This window comes from Apodemus sylvaticus, chromosome 1, assembly GCF_947179515.1.
Source record: "Apodemus sylvaticus chromosome 1, mApoSyl1.1, whole genome shotgun sequence".
Classification (NCBI taxonomy): domain Eukaryota; kingdom Metazoa; phylum Chordata; class Mammalia; order Rodentia; family Muridae; genus Apodemus; species Apodemus sylvaticus.
The window spans coordinates 132,840,111-132,856,233 of record NC_067472.1 but is presented as its reverse complement, the minus strand read 5'-3'; the positions used below and the strand labels follow the sequence as shown (position 1 = coordinate 132,856,233).

Below are 16,123 nucleotides of genomic sequence, written 5' to 3'. Positions count from 1 at the left end.
CTATTGCCAATCGATAACTGCACACAAAGCAAAAATTAGTTTTCTAATAGAATCTCACTGGTTATACATAAAGGACTGGATCCATGCCCAGAAGTAAGTAGGTGGCCAACACAAAACAAACTCAATTTTTGTTTAGGTCCTTTTTTCTTTTTTTTTTCTTTTCTTTTTTTTTTTCTTTTCTTTTTTTCATTTATAGGTCCTTTCCTTTTATTTCATGATTTCCGATTTTGTATTTTTAGGGGACTTGTATGTGCGCAATTGTTTGTGTCTTGTATCTGCATGTTTCCAGTTCTTTTCATCTTGGCTCTTTTTTTTTTTAATCCTATTTTATTTTATATATTTTGTTTTAGTTGCCTGTTTAATTTCTAATGAGAGACAGAGTAAAAGCATGTGGATTTGGAAAGTTGGGGGAAGGAAAAGCATGATCAAAATATATCACATAAAAAATCTATTTTCAGTGTGTGTGTGCACGTGTGTGCATATATACTTGCACACACATGCACACATGGCCTCGTTATTGGACGTGTATATGGAAGCCAGAAAACAGGTCTTAGAAGTCAGTTCTCCCTTTGTTATAGGTTTGGGAGATCAAAATCAGGTCCTCAGTCTTGCATGACAAGCGCTTTTACCTGGAGGACTGAGATCTTTAAATTCTTAACAAATTTCTGAAGTAATGAAAGATACTCATAGGCACTGTAGATGTACAAATGTGTAGCAAGTGGAACAAAATTTTCCTGTTGTAAAAAGAAATTTATTTTTACAATGTTTTAGAACTAAAGAAGGCCAGAGTTTCTAGATCGTTGCTAAAGACTAAGAAAGGAATTCATTCCTTAGGAAAACAGTTTTTCACTGCTGTCCAGTGAATGATGCTAGAACTGCCATATTTGCCTGGATGTTAACAGTTAAAAAGACCATCTGAAAAATAAGGATTTTATAATCCACTCAAGCATTGAAGATAAAATGGCTGCCAGACATAAAATCATTACAGACTCTTAGTAGCATTTATTGTGGCTAGTATAGATGTCATATGGCTGAATCTGTAGCATTTGAGAAGCTAAAGCTTAGATCATTTTTCTACCCAGTTTATTTCAGAGCTAATTTGATTTGGAAACAGCCTGATAATAATTTTGTTTGAGGTCATCTAGGGCCAGCTCAATGCCAGAAGCATTATTTTTGAGACAAGCAAGGCAAAAGAATTCTACTCTGTGGTGATATGAAATGGTTTATTCTGTTTGGATTCCTTTTTTTGGAATATTTTTTATGTTTTTGTTGTTGTGCATCATGTGCATGCATTGTATGTGTGTGTACATGTATGTCTGTCTGTGTGTGTATCGCATGCATGCAGTGCACTCAGGTCAGAAGAAGGCATCATAACCCCTGGAACTGGAGTTACAGATGGGTGTGAGGCATCATGTGAGTCCTGGGACTAGAGCCTGTGTCCTGTGGGAGAGCAAGCAGTGTTCTTAACCACTGTGACATCTCTCCAGCTTTCTTCTGTCTTTCTGAATGATATCTATTTCCAGCCTGTGACTTTCGTATAAGTAGACTGTTCAGAAATTACCTTTTCCTCTCTTATTTAATGGGTGACCATCTAATTGAGGGGACCCAGCTTGCCCATTTCAGCGTCGTTTCCACCATTCTTTAGACGGTTCTGCCTACCTCCGTCTCTGGCCTGCAGTGTTCACTCTTGATTGGTGGCATTGATTGCTGTCCTAACTGTTAGAAGGAGTGTTACCAGCCTAATTTTGAGTACTCCTAAGGAGTATAGCACACACATGTTTAGTGAGACTCTGGGTTTAGTATACGTTAACAAAAGGACTTTAGCAAGGACCGTATATTCTTCTTTGCCAACTTTATGATAGTTTTAGTTAGCAGGAACAGTCTGATGATATGCTATGTGGTATATTTACAGATTAAACAGATAAGTGAGTCATACTAATGACTGTATTTTAAAGTATCATAATGGACAAGAAATGGAGAACAGATATTTTAAAATAATTATGTACCAAATAAATAGCACTACAGCTGAATTTTGATATTATAAATTCACAAAAGGTGCAACTCTATTTGGTTGTTTTTATTTTCCTGAGCCTTGTCTGTGTGTTATGATATTTTTATATTATTTATTTTTTAAGACTTATTTTAATTTTTTGTGTGTATGTGAATATGCATGTGCACATGCATCCCACCCCCATGCATGGAGTATGTGCAGATAAATGCAAACAGGAAGGTATCAAATTCCCTGCAGCTAGAATTAGAAGTGTTTGTAAGCTGCCTGATATAGGGTGCTGGAAATAGAAATCTCAGGCCCTCTGCAAGAAAAGTATGCATCCTTCAGGAGAGCCATTTCCTCCTTTTTCTTTTTTCTTTTCTTTTTTCTTTTTTTTTTAATTGATAACTTTTAATTAACTATAAATTTTATCTCTCTCACACACACATACATTCAGGGGCAGAAGACTAGATTAGATAGATAGGCTGTCTTCATAGTTCATATAACAGTATTGTGTTACTTTTTTATTACAATGATGAACTATGATTGTTTTAGCCATTTCTTTCTTATTTGCTGTATTTATTCATATAATTAACTTTAAAAAATCTTTTACAGTATGCATAGTAATGTGAGCCTACATTCATAATAGTCAGGGTGCAGAAACAGGATTGAGTCATTTTGAAGCTAGCCAGTCTACATAGCAAGTTCCTCTATGTAGTGAGGCCTTGTCTCAGAAAAGAAGTGAACAAAACTAAATTTTAAGATGCTAAAAACCGTTTTTTATTAGATTTTTTTAGTGCCCTCAAGCCACAACACCCTTGACAGTAGTTCAGAGTCTGGTTTGGGTGGTCATATGCTCTCTTTTCTTTAATATGTGCTGTGGACGGCACAAAATCCACTTTTTATCAACTGATACAGAGAATTCCTAATTCTAAAAGTGTAGATATATAGGGTTGAACATATTTTGGGAATATTACCCGGCTGAATATTTTGCTTGGAAGGGGTTCTACAACTGTTTACACTTTGTCTTTACATCAGTATGTGAGGCAGATAGACAGACTCCACTCCTGTAAAGAGCTGAGAGTCTCACTGGCTGTTCATTGTGCTTTCGTAAATCAACAAGGCTTTGAAGCCTGGTTTTTAATCTGTTTTTTAAATATGGCAATCAGTCACTGAGTATAATCTAAATAAAATTTAATATCCCAGTGGATGCATAGATGTGGGCAGAGGATAGTGCATCATATATTAACTGAGAAGACCCGGAAAGACAGTTCTTGTCCAGCGAGACGTGGCTTACATGTGTCAGTGACATCTTTGTCTCTTAGTTAGGTCCTCCCTCCCCTTTTCTTTTCATGGTCAATTTTTAAAAGTATCTTTGGTTTCTTCCTAGAAAACAAACTTGAAGCAGATGGACAATCTCGTGCCCTTAATGGTGACAACACAAGATTCTTCTTGTGCGCCCAGCATACCAGAGACAGATGGCCAGTTCCTTTCCTGTGTACCAGAGCCTTCTGACCACCAGCAGCCTCCTTTGGAAGAAACTAAGAGCACTTTGTGCTGCCAGGGGAGTCCTGGGGGGAAGGCTGAAAGCTCCTGTGATTTGTCAAGTGTGGTTGAGGAAGAAAATGTCGTCTGTTCTCTTAAGAAAAATAAAGATGCGGGGAGAAAAGGGGAAGAGGCGGAGCCGGCATCTGCCACAGACTCTAGGTCTGCGTCTCATCAAGACAGCTGCCTTCAGAGCATACCCGACTGTGGAGTGAAGGGCACAGAAGACCTTCCATCCTGTGGAAACAGAAACAAAGTAACTGGAACAAAATATTCTGGAGTGGCCGCATGTCAGCAGGCACTGAGCAGCAGTAGCAGTGTGCTGCAGGATGCCACAGTCGCAGAACCAGATGCATGCCAGCACTCTTCTGGAAGGGAGCTACCAGACAGCTCTTCAACCGATGGTGGTGCCCCAGAAAAGGCAGAGGAACTGGAACATAGCCTGCTTACCCCACATGCTGCCACCCAGAACAGTAAGCCTCAAGTAGGGGAAGGCACAAAGGAAAGACTAGAGGATTCAGATGTTAGCAAAATTGAAGCGACTGCTGTTCAAGTTTTAAGTGACCCCGTGGAGAGAGCTGATATTACAAACCATGTCTTTTCCACCAGTGCCATGGGTGCTAACACTCCTGCTGAGGCTTTACCTGCATTGAATCCTGAAGAAATCCCCACTGAAAAACCAGAAATGGAAACTCAGGAGAGAGGCTGTGAGGGGGGAGCCACAAGTGACCAGAGTGCCCATGTGCTTCCTGCTGCTGCTACAGAAGACAAGGACAAGGCTTTAGGTGGACTGGAACCTGATACTCCCGAGGCAGGCCTTGGTAACACAGCATCACCCACATCAGGGCCAAGTGTAGATGGGATGCCAAAACAAAACGCAGAGTCTAATGCACAGCATGCTCAGAGCCTAAATAGCCAGGCCCCGCTCTGGCCTGTAGCTGGGGCTGGCACGCCTTCTGCTGAGTCTGCATGTCAACAGAGCACAGTGACTTCTAGTGGCGGGTTGGTAGTAGAACATGGCAGTGGTAAAGCTAGCCTGCCTGAAAGCACAACAGTGCAGCCAAACACACAAGATCTTTGCACCACCCTCTGCCCAGAAGACCTACAAGCTGACACAGTCATTTCTGACACTGTGAGAAATACCCAGAAATCTGTGGGATTTTGTCATCTCTGTGCTTTAGATGCAAAGACTCAAGGAAATGATTTGAACCAAGATACACCTTTAACGAATGTGCTTGAGACTGTTCCACATCTGCCTTCAGTTATCCCTCAAACTGAGAAAAAACTAGTGCCAGAGCAGGTATCACCTCCAGGCAGCAGTTTCTCTCTGGTAAGCAGTCCAGAGAGTGAATCAGTAACCAAAGATGACGCACTTTCTCATGTCCCCTCCCAGAAAGAAAAGGGAACAGCAACTCCTCAGCTCCATAGAGCTACAGCTTGTCGAGATGGCCCAGATGGAAGAGATTTGAATGATACCGACAAGGTAGGAGACGGGCCCAGTGGCCCACCTACACCCTCTGCTGCAGAGCTTCAGACCAGCATGGGGAATACCAGCCCTGTAGGCACTGGTGGAGAACAGGAGGGTTCCTGCCCACCAGCAACACTTGAAGTGCTGAGCGACTCTTTACTACAAAGCGTGGATAAAGCTGCTTTGGTTTCTGACTCTCTTCTGCCTGAAGAAGGTGGCAGTGTAGAAGTTCCAGAAAGTTCCACAGCTCTGGGGCAAGATAGCAAAGATAAAGCAGTGAGATGTTCTTCTATTAAAGAAGATGTGCATTCTTCAGAAATGTCAAAGGAAGAGCAGAGAACACCACCTTCTGGGCAGGAGATACCAAGATTATGTGAAAAACCTGTGTCGGCCCTCTGTGCCGAGGATAAAGCACTGCAGCACAGTAACTCACCAGACAGTCCCTCTGCCTGTCTGAAAACAGAAACTAAAGACAGCAAGGAAGTGGCCCCACAGGTCTCCCCGCTGACTGAAGGTGGGGCCGTAAAGAGCCTGGTGCCACCAAGAACGAGTCCAGAGCAGAGCGGCTCATCTCTGTTGCCAAGTCAGCTGCCAGGTGCTCCTGAGGCTCTCAGTGTTGGTGTGGAGGATACTCAGCTTCAAGGGAAAACCAATGCTTGCGAGGTAAGCAGAAATGTGATGGAGGATGTTACAGTGGCTGAAGCTTTACCAGTTACAGCTGAGCCCAGAAGAAAGGATTCATCACACTACATCAAAGACATCCCAATTTCAGAGTTGTTAAACCAAGAGAAGAAAATGACTCCAAGTTTGCCAGAAGCTTTACTGGACAAAGGTGTCACTGACTTACAGGAAGTCATAACCCCAGAGATAGAACCATTTGAGTGCAAGAGAGAGAAACTAGAGGGAACAGACCTTAGCTGTACCACGAGTAACTCCAAAGAGACCCCAAACAATGAGAAAACAATGCAGCCTTTTGCTAGGGACCTCCCTACAGAAACAGGGCTCTCAGCTATCAATGACAGTGTCCCCCAAGCTGACGTAAAGCAAGTGGCACAGGCTGCCGTCCCAGCAGAGGAAAGTAATGCCCCCACTGTACTTGGAATGGTCTCAACCCAAGCTGCAGATGCACCTATTGGAGCAGACTCCATAGAGGAGGCCGCCACTAGGATAGTAGAGGCTGTCATCAAGCGAGTCAGGGCCTCCACCACACTGATGACTAAAGAAGAAACCCATAATCCGTCACTGTCCAGTTCAGAGACTAAGCTAGAGAATGCTTGTCCAGAGAGCACATGTGCTACTCTACCTGGGGAGACCCTGCAGAGGGAGAATACTCATGAAGAAGCCACCGGGCACTGTGGCGTTGACACAGAGGAACCAGACAAAATTATTCTACATGTCAACAGGCCTGAGCCAGCACCAGGTAAGCAGAGCAGTTTATAGAAATCAATAGCTTAAGAATCATGTCTCTGTTGTGTACTACAATATCAATGTTGTTGGTTTGAGGTCCTGCTTGCTCAGTCATGTAAATTGCCAAGTTAATAGTCACTGCTGTCAGGAAACATGTCATCTTGGGTTGGACAGATTTTACTTCCTGTATCACAGGCACAAAGCTTTTTTTTTTTTAGCCCACATTCTCTGTCACACTGAAGCCATTGCAGTTTCTGAATCCGGAAGATAGTACCTGGATCTCAGACAGCATTAGATAATCAAACAGCTTAGTTCTATTATTTAGAACCCCAGAATGTAGTGCTGAAATGAATGTGTTTTGTTTACAAATTGGAAACTTTTCCAAGTCATAGTCGTCTGTATTGTAAGAGAATTTAAAGTCGGGCTGTTTCATGAACCGACTTTTGAGAAGTGCTGAATTAAATGAACATCTAAAACGGTGATATTAGGTCACTGGTTAAGTTGGGGGTGTGTACTCCCTCCTTTTCCTGCCTGAGAAACAGACCTCCAGGTTTGCTGCTTCTCTTTTGGGCAGAGTCTGGGAATTCAGGGTCCTGCACAGCACAGGGCATAGGATACAGGATTTCCGCCCAAGCCCAGCCTGCTGCGCTGCTGTCACAGGGCAGACCTGGTGTCTGCTTATCTTGGTGAAGCAGCTGCACGAAGCAGATTGCTCAACACAAGCAGCCTGTTCTACCGCTGGGTAACCATGTCCAGACATGGGGAGTGGGGAGAAGCCACCATTGCTCAGTGGAATAAACTCACTGGATAGAACTTCTTACGGCCTCCAAGACTGAAGCTGAGACTGGAGTCGGAATGGCTGTCAATCTTGTCTTCTGAAGCCCCTTCTGAAGGTCAGTTGGATGCAGACTTTTATGCCACCGCCACATGCTACCAGCTATACTGTGGCTCTGATGCTTTTTTGCTAGACTTTTTTTTTTTTAACCATTGGCAATGCTTTTAAGTATAGTACATGTTAGAATTGTGGGTGCGGGGTTTGCAGAAAGATGAACGAAAATAAAGAAATTGTTTCCGGAGAGGGGGTTTAAGCACAGTAAGTACTATGCCCAGACGAAGGGCTTTTCAGCCGGTTTAAACCCCAACTTTCAGAGCAGCAGCTACATGACTTAAGGAAGCGGAGTGGGGATTTTGTGACTTCACTTTTTAGATTTAGTACTTTTTTAGGCTGACTTCTATCTCAACACTGAAATGAGGTCTCTAATTTTTTTAAAAAAGGCACAACAACAACAAGTCTATTTTGGGGGCCTTGGCAGGTTGACATTTCAGAAGCATGAGAGTGACTGTAAGCCGATGCCTGGCTGTTTTCCTTTCTTTGGGTGCTCTGTCCTTGGCCAGCCTGGATGGGATTATTTCTCCTCCTTGTTCTGTGATCACAATTTGACCTTAGTGACTGTGAACTAAGTGTGTGTCTGTAGCACTGAATCAGGAAAGGAGAGAGAGAGAGAGAGAGAGAGAGAGAGAGAGGGAGGGAGGGAGGGAGGGAGGGAGGGAGGGAGGGAGGGAGGGAGGGAGGGAGGGAGGGAGGAAGGAAGGAAGGAAGGAAGGAAGGAAAGAAGAAAGAAAGAAAGAAAGAAAGAAAGAAAGAAAGAAAGAAAGAAAGAAAGAAAGAAAGAAAGAAAGAAAGAAAGAAAGAGGGAAACTGGCAGTCATACTTCTGTTCTTAAGTATATATAACTGTGCTAAACATACAAAGAAATGGTGCAAAGTTTTTAAGGTTTGAAGAAGGAAGTTTTTAAAGTTAATATGATTTGAGGGTTGATATATTTTGTGTGAGTTACTTATTTTGTTACCAAAAGAACTTATAGCAGGTTTGATGCTCAGCCTCCAAATACAATAAAAAAAAAAAAAAAAAAAAAAGTAGCCACTGGTGAAGACATCAGTACTTTCTTCATGAAGTAGCCAGAGTTGAGGAAAGCCCCTGGTCACATTGCCTTTTTTTAAAAAAAGCACCTGAGTGTGATCTCATAGCCGGGGTAGTTTTTGTGGAGGCTGCATTCCGCTCATGGGTTGTCTTATGAGTCAGTTAGCTGTTGATTTGGGAGAAGCCTGTTAGAAGGGAATGTGAACCTTTGCCTCTTCAAAAGCATTGATTGATCACTGTGCTGAGCAAACCAAGGTTGTCAGTGCTTGACTGAACCAAGTCAGTCCTGCAGAGTCTCAGTAATCAATGTTTACTGTTGTAGCTGGTACATATTTTCCATTGATGGGGTGTAGGAAAGTTGAGGTTATGGTAAAAATCACATTCCTGAATAAAACAAGACCCATAACTATACCCCTCTTTTATAATACACAGTTAATCTCTTAGCAATGTTTTCCACAAGGGATTTTGTAAAGGGATTCCTTAATATTTTTTTAAAATAAAACTTAGTTGTATGGAAGCCAACAGATTTTAATTCTCTGGATAAGTAAACATGACTACCTATTTCAAATTGCTACTAAGGTTGTATAATTATAAAGGAAAAGACAGAAAGAATTTTGAATGTTCTTCTGTTAGGAATGTGACTTTCACAATCTAAGACCTTTTAGAGGGCCACACTTGCTGTTAGAGTGATCTTAATGTTTTATTCTTGGATGAGAGATACCTCGGTTTTTTAGACAGTAGGTGTTTTACTGCCAGAGTACTAGCTAGTGTTGCTGGATTATCAGCAACCACGTAAAAATGAGACAGCATTTCCATTTGTATATGTAATATCAGGGTAAATTATGACTATTCAAGCAACCTTTGCCCTTTAAAAAGTGTCAGAAGAGAAGACTGGATTTGCCTTGCACATCCTCATCACTTCCTGCTTTTGCTTGACAGGATGGTGTCTCAGTAGGAGAAACTATAGGGTCTGCTGAGAACATGGTCAGTATGGGGACAGACTTAAAGACTAGAAACAAAACAACACATTTAAAAAGCTTTTTTTCAGAAGGAAAGGTATTTCTGATTTTTGTTTGTTTCTTTGCTTGCTTTGGTTGTTTGTATTGTTTTTCTGTTTTTTTAAACCATTTTTTGCTTTTGGAAGAAATAATAGTTTAATTTACTGAAATTGTCTAGTCTTATTGATTAAACATATGCATAGATCAGGGTTGGTAACATATTTTTAGGAGATTATAGTCCCAGAAGCTTTACCTCATTCCCAATGGCTTTCTGTTGCCATAGTGGTGTCCAAAATGGACTGCCGTGTTTCAGATACTAGTCTGCACCCTTGTAGTCCATGAATTTACTGTCACATGTGTGTTCGTAGATTTTCATGAGAAGTCAGTGATAAAATGGACACTTGTTAGACAGCAAACTGAAACTTCTTTAGCTCTAGCCTCGTTTACAGTCTGGGAATCAGTCACAGAACCATGTGAGGAGCAGTAGCTCAGCCTGGGGTCAGAATGGCACCAGCTCAGCTCCTGACGGTTAATGGAAAAACAAACAAAACGTTTGAAACCTGGAGTTTGTTGTATAAATACTAAAGCACATAGGAACCTTCTTTTTTTAATCAAATGCCCTCATTCTGAATAACCCATGTTCACTTCAGAAATGCCAGACACCAAAACTGGAGATGAAGTAGGTCTTCTGAGTAAGATCAGCGCTGCTTCTGAGGAGGAGGAGGCTGGAAGAAATGGAGCTGCCACACCCAAGATGAAGCAAGGCCCCGGGACCCAGGCGGTGAGTGGCATCTGCAGACCTGCGTGGACAAAATATGTCCAACTTGATCTGCTTATAGTCTACAATCTTAGATTTTGGTATAGGACAGGATAGATCAGAGGTTTTTACACTTACTTTCTTGTTCTGCTTTCAAAATGAGTGGTATGTTTTTGTTAAACTTGTGTTGGTGTCATCAAAGTTTTGGAGTGGTCTCTCAAATAGTGAAAAACATTTTCTCTGTGAGCACAGGACATTGAAATTGGTCATTACTTTTATTGTGATGGAACAAGAATGTCCACTAAAGCACATCCATGCACCTGATTAAACCTGACTTGTTCATTGTGTGTCTCCATTGTGGATCTCAGTCTCAAGTATCTAAAATATGAAGAATGTCATTATTAGCAAAAAAGCAGTTAAGTAAATATTTTTGTGGCCACTTCCTACATTAGCAAAATCAGCATTCAAATAAAATATGCTTGGTCGTTCTTTATAGTTATAGAATTGTGCACCCAACACTGCCTTTATTTCATTTTTTGAGATATATATTTATGCGTATTTATTTTGCTCACATGTGTGTCTGTGTATCATATGTGTGCAGTATCCACAGAAAAGGGCACCAGAAGAGCGGCCAAAGCTTTTAACCACTGAGCCGTCCGTCCTTCTGTCCAGCCTGACTTTATGTTCTTGATGTACGTGCTGACAGTCTGCCCCACGTGTCTTCCTTCCACTCACTCACTGGCAGTCAGGAATCTAATTTCTCTTTCTACCCATTTGTCCATTCTTGAACTAAATACAAATGGAATTATAAAGCATGTGCTCGTAGCTTCAGTGACTTAGCATAGTGTTTTGATGTTTTACTCATGTTGCCGGATTATTGCCAGATAATATTATAAAGATTAGGTATGTATCTGGAAATGCTTTACATTTTGGGCTATTAGAATCATGTGACTTCTGTGACATTATACATTATGTAGACATGGTTTTGTGTACCCAGCAGTGGAACTGTTGGGCCCTGTAGTTATTCCAAATTTAATATTCATATTTTTTAAAACATTTATGATTTTAATTGCTGGAGGGCAGGTCTATCTGTGCATGAGTGTGTAGGATCCCGTGGAGCTGGAGTGTTGTGGGTGCTGGGAATGGAGCTCAGGTCTTCTGGGAGAGCAGCGCATGCTCCTAACCACCGAGCCATCTCTTCAGCTCCTTCAGTGGTTTTTTAAAAACATTTTTCTTCTGATTTAAAGTTCCTAACTAACTTTCAGATCAAGGAAACTTAGAAAGTGACCTGACAGTGTATTATTTTTGCTTTTCTAAGGCCAAAATGGCATTTCTCGTTGAAATTACTACAGTAGGTAAGTGGAACTGCACCATCCCAAAGGGCTTGCCTTTATCAGATGATAACAAGCCTTGTTTTATTGGAGTACAGTGGTTAAGCAGGTGCTAGCTGTTCCAGCCCACCCCATGTTGCAGATAATATTCATCACTAGTGCCTGGGTCTTGTATAGCAAGCATTTTTTAGACAATGTTGCTTTTGCCCCCAGGGCAGAAATGAGACTAAAAGATTTGTGGGTGGATGCGTCCTTGATCCAGAAGCCCCTAAAAAGGGGAAGGAACAAACTCATGTCCTTGCATCCAGATGCCTCTAGTTCTGTTTTGTCCTTTCCTGACAGTTGTTATTTCTTCCTGCAGTTTTAGGAGTTGAGAGAAAGAATACTCTTCCGGCTTCTCTGCATACCTCACTTGCATGAGAAGGGGTAGAGCCTAGAAGAGTCATGTAGTCATGTGCCTGGCATCAGAAACAGGTGGAATCTGGGTTCTTCTTCTGACTTTGGACTTAGGGACTCTCTTACCTTATTCTTTGTGTCCACTTCTCCCTGGTATGGAAAACATACGCCAATACAATTGTTAATTTTTAAAAAAAATTTAGGTGTAAATAATGGAAGTTTCTATATTGGCAGTGTTATTAAAATTTTGCTGAAAGTCTGACCCTTCACCTCTCCCATTGCTATTGTACGCAAACTTGCTCTCTCTGCTGTGCATTGAAAGGAAAACCCATGAACACAAACTTCAACATGTCCTGTGTCTTACTTTCGTTTTCAGTTCAGTTCTTGTCTTTTATCCATTTACTATATTTTTACTGAGTCAGAAGAAAACTCAGGTGTGTTGAAAGTTTTGGACTCTGCAGGATGTGTAGTCTTTGCCCTAACTTGTCACCTTTGCTATCACCATGGGAAAGCAACAGTAGACAGTATTTGAATGAACGACTGTTTCTGTGCTTCAGTGAACCCTTGTTCATAGACATGGAATTTTGAAGTCCATATGATGTTCACAACAATAAATATTTTTGTTCAAATTTTTCAGTCATTAAACTGCTCTCGAGCTTTCGTTCATGGTCTATACAAAGCCAGTAGTTTGCTACCAGCAAGGATCGTGGTAACTTCTGTCAACAACAACAAAAACAAAAATACTGCAAGCCAGTGCAGCAAGGCAAGCAAGCAAGCAGACTTCTTTATTTTTCCATTCCCTTCTCTCGCCTCTATTTTTCTTTTTAAAAAATGTTAAGTTGAGCATGGTGTTACACACATGTAATGGCAGTTTTTGAGAGGCTGAGGCAGGAGAATTACCATAAATTCAAGGCCAGTCTGGGCGATAGATAGATAGATAGATAGATAGATAGATAGATAGATAGATAGATACAAGGTCTTAACAAGACAACAACAAAATTGTTCTCTGGTGTAATCCCTAATTACTATACTGTAAATTGAGTAAGCGAGTTCTGCCTGTCCTGAACTAGATTTTTGCCTTAGCCTCTGTATAATTCAATTTTCTCATCTCTGTTCACTATCGTAGCCATAATGTTCTAGTGTATTTGGGAAAGGGTTGACTGAATTTGTGATTGTAGGGGGTGGAGTGGCATTTGTTTAATATTATTTAATCCAAACTTTCTGACACATACCCAGGCTTTGTTTGGGCCTTGGGAATAGGCCAGCCATTGCTTCATTGAATTATTGCTTCGTTGACTTGCTCTTTTCCAAATAGAAAACAGAGCAAACCCATTTGTATGATGACCTGCAAGTCTAAAATAATAGGGAATTTGTGGTGGTTTACTAGTAGGTGTAAATTCAGAATCTATTTGAAGAAAAGCCTATGGTTGATTTCTGGTTTCCTTGGTCCAGTGATCTGATGCTTGAATTGCAAACCAAGCTGTCCGTATGTATTTCTTACTCTTTAGACTATTTAAGTGTGTGCTAGAAGGCTGCCTTTAGACAAGTGCTTTAAAAATCATGGTACATATAGGAATTAGGCAATATTAAGATTGGTGTTTCCTTGTAGTCTCAGGAAAAACTTGTATGTTAAATTACACAGACTACTCAGAATCTCTAGGTTGAAAATTGTTCACAATCCAGGAGGCAAAGCCATTAATGTATGCATAAGGGCCACTCACATGTTGCATTTTATGATTATTTGTTAAGTATTGCCAGTGTTGTTTAGTAGTTATAATTCAGTATTCAACATTGCTTCCTCCTACATGCTTCTCTAATTTCAGAGGTCTCTAGATGCTCAGAACCATCTGGCATACACGCACAGCTTCAGCTTAGCATTACTATTATTCGATTACTTAATAATTTCAGATTCTGATATCCTGTTCATTTAAGTAAGGAGGATTCAGGCTCTGTTTCTTTCTATTTAGCTTACATAATCAAAGCTTCAGGAATAGCATCATACAATAATTTAACTTGGGAGATGTGAAACTTGGTTTATTTCTGAGACCTTGAAGAGTTGAAAGAACCTTAAAGATTACAGAGCATTTTGCTTTATAGAAGAGATTCAGAAATGAAATGTTCCGCCATTAGTTAACCTGTCATCTGGGCTGCAACCCAACCTTGTGCTGCTAAATGCTTCCGTTACGCTGTTGTTTTCTTGAGGGTTTTTCTCTTTATGACAAGTATCCCTAATGGTGCTTTAGTACATACTCAAATTCTAACCCACTATGTTAGCTCTTCATGCTTTCTCTTTCAGTAGGAGAAATTTCTCCTTCTGTTTTAGAATCAAAGTTGATTCAATTTTTAAATGTGTTCTCTTTATCTATTTAGCTGCATCTAATTATCAAGTTAGTATTTATCCTGGTATTTTTCTAGACTTGCATTTTTCCCTCCAGAAGGAATGGCATGAAAGGTATAGTGCTGATTGCCAAGTGAGACTCGAGAGATGCTATTGTGTTTGTCCTTGGAGAGACTGAAGTCTGGGGACCATTTAGCCCTGAGAGTGTGCTCCATTGGAGTCAGGGAAACATTTCACATTCAGCTTCCCCTGCCCCTTCGCTGTAAACTAAAATGTCCTTGTGTCACAGTGATCTTTTATTTGTAAGGTATGGCCCAGTTCATTCAGGAGGAGCTGGTTTACTCCAGTATCTGTTCATTCAGGATCTCTGAAATAATTTCTTTCCCAAATGCTCACTGTCTGCACTTATTAACCATGTGGAACAGTTAATCCTGAAAGCCAGTGTATCTTGTCAGGTTGCCCATGGGCCTAGCAGCCAGACACTCTAGAGCAAATACATTCAAGGACAACTATAAAAGTCACATATGTTGAAGATTAGGTTACTGGGAAAGTGTGCTCTTTGCTTAACACATTTCCCCAAATCAAGAAAGCATTTTCAGCCAGAACTTCTTTTCCTTTTTTGTAGTTACATACCTAGACATCAGATTAACTGAATTTCTGTTCTTGGTTATTTATACACTATTACATTTAGTGCTCAAAGCTGTGATCACTGCCATCTTCGTTTTGGATAGCTTCCTATTAACATCATCTAGAGTCCTCTGTCCTTTTATCACTTTTAATGGGAACACCGTGCTTTCTCTCGCATCTTGAGGGGTAAGCCTTTGTTTCCACATGTCAGGAGTTGAACTAAAAACTTCTTCATGCTCAGTTGCACGAGGACCTTACCTAGTGCCTGGACTGCTCGGTAAATTAGCCCTAAGGCTTATAACACTTTCAAGATGGCTTCCACTCCTGCTACACTTCGAAGAGTTTTCAGTTTTTAAGAAAGACTTTAAAGAGCATGTCTGCCATCATATTTACATATATGTTGGTGGTCTTTTTTGTCCCCCAGAAAAAGGCAAATTGGCCTTTTTCTGAGTCGGCAATAAATTTTCTCTACACACTTTAACATTTAAGATAACCAGTTCCCTCCCCCTTAATTATTCCTTCTGAGTACAATGCTATGGCCAGCATTAGTCACACGGAAACTGAGCCCTACCTATGTTTTAGAGCAAGTCTAAGTCCTAAAAGTGGACAATTTCCAGGAAAATTTTTCATAGCTGTTTCTATACATTTTCAGTGTAGTTGTGGAAAAGATATGTCTCCAGAAGATCTCAGACTATAAGCCCAGAATGGCACCACACTTGCCTTTGTGTGATCACCCAGAGATAACATGTATATGGGTAGGACTTACTGATCTGGTCAAACAATTTCAAATCACCTTGACTGACTTAGTTTCTTGGTCTTCATTTTCTCATGAATACTGGTCTCTGATAATTTCTAATGTTTGTTCTAGCTCTTAATTTTTGACCAGCATATGCTTCTGAAAAAAAATGAGTTCATAAGTGTTGGGGTATTTCTTGTATGTTGAGCCGAAGGACAATCATAACAGATGTATAAAGTTCAGATTTTAGTTAACTACCAAATGTTTAACTAGTCACTCTTTCCCTTAAATGTTTTCCAAGTTTTTTTTCCCCCTTTGAGGTCTTTAGTTGTATGAGAATCCAGTGTTTAGTTTTTGTACCCATGGCCAGCCTGGAACTTGGTGTCCAGGTGGGTCCAGACCTGGACCTCAGAGATCCAGTGTTCAAGGAATTGTGTTCATCCTCATGTTGCCTCCTTTTGATACAGAAGAACAGGATTGAAGTCTCACCACTCTCTGTCCGTATTACACAATCTCGGTTTCCCCTTGTTCATCCTTACTACATTATATTGACAGCAAGACTAGTAGCTAATCATAAAGGAAATAGAGCCCAGTGAACTAAGGGTTTCA

At 40.8% G+C, this 16,123-nt stretch overlaps 1 protein-coding gene across 8 annotated transcripts in view; it reads left to right on the top strand.

Annotated features, from left to right (window-relative positions):
* Window positions 1-16,123, top strand: part of Akap13 (A-kinase anchoring protein 13) — a 283,839-nt gene that overhangs the window by 145,673 nt on the left and 122,043 nt on the right. For all 8 annotated transcript variants that reach the window (XM_052160563.1, XM_052160546.1, XM_052160555.1 and 5 more), the window contains 2 exons: window positions 3,381-6,423; window positions 9,980-10,110. In XM_052160563.1, the coding sequence (XP_052016523.1) occupies window positions 3,381-6,423; window positions 9,980-10,110 (3,174 nt within the window). The remainder of the gene's footprint in view (window positions 1-3,380; window positions 6,424-9,979; window positions 10,111-16,123) is intronic.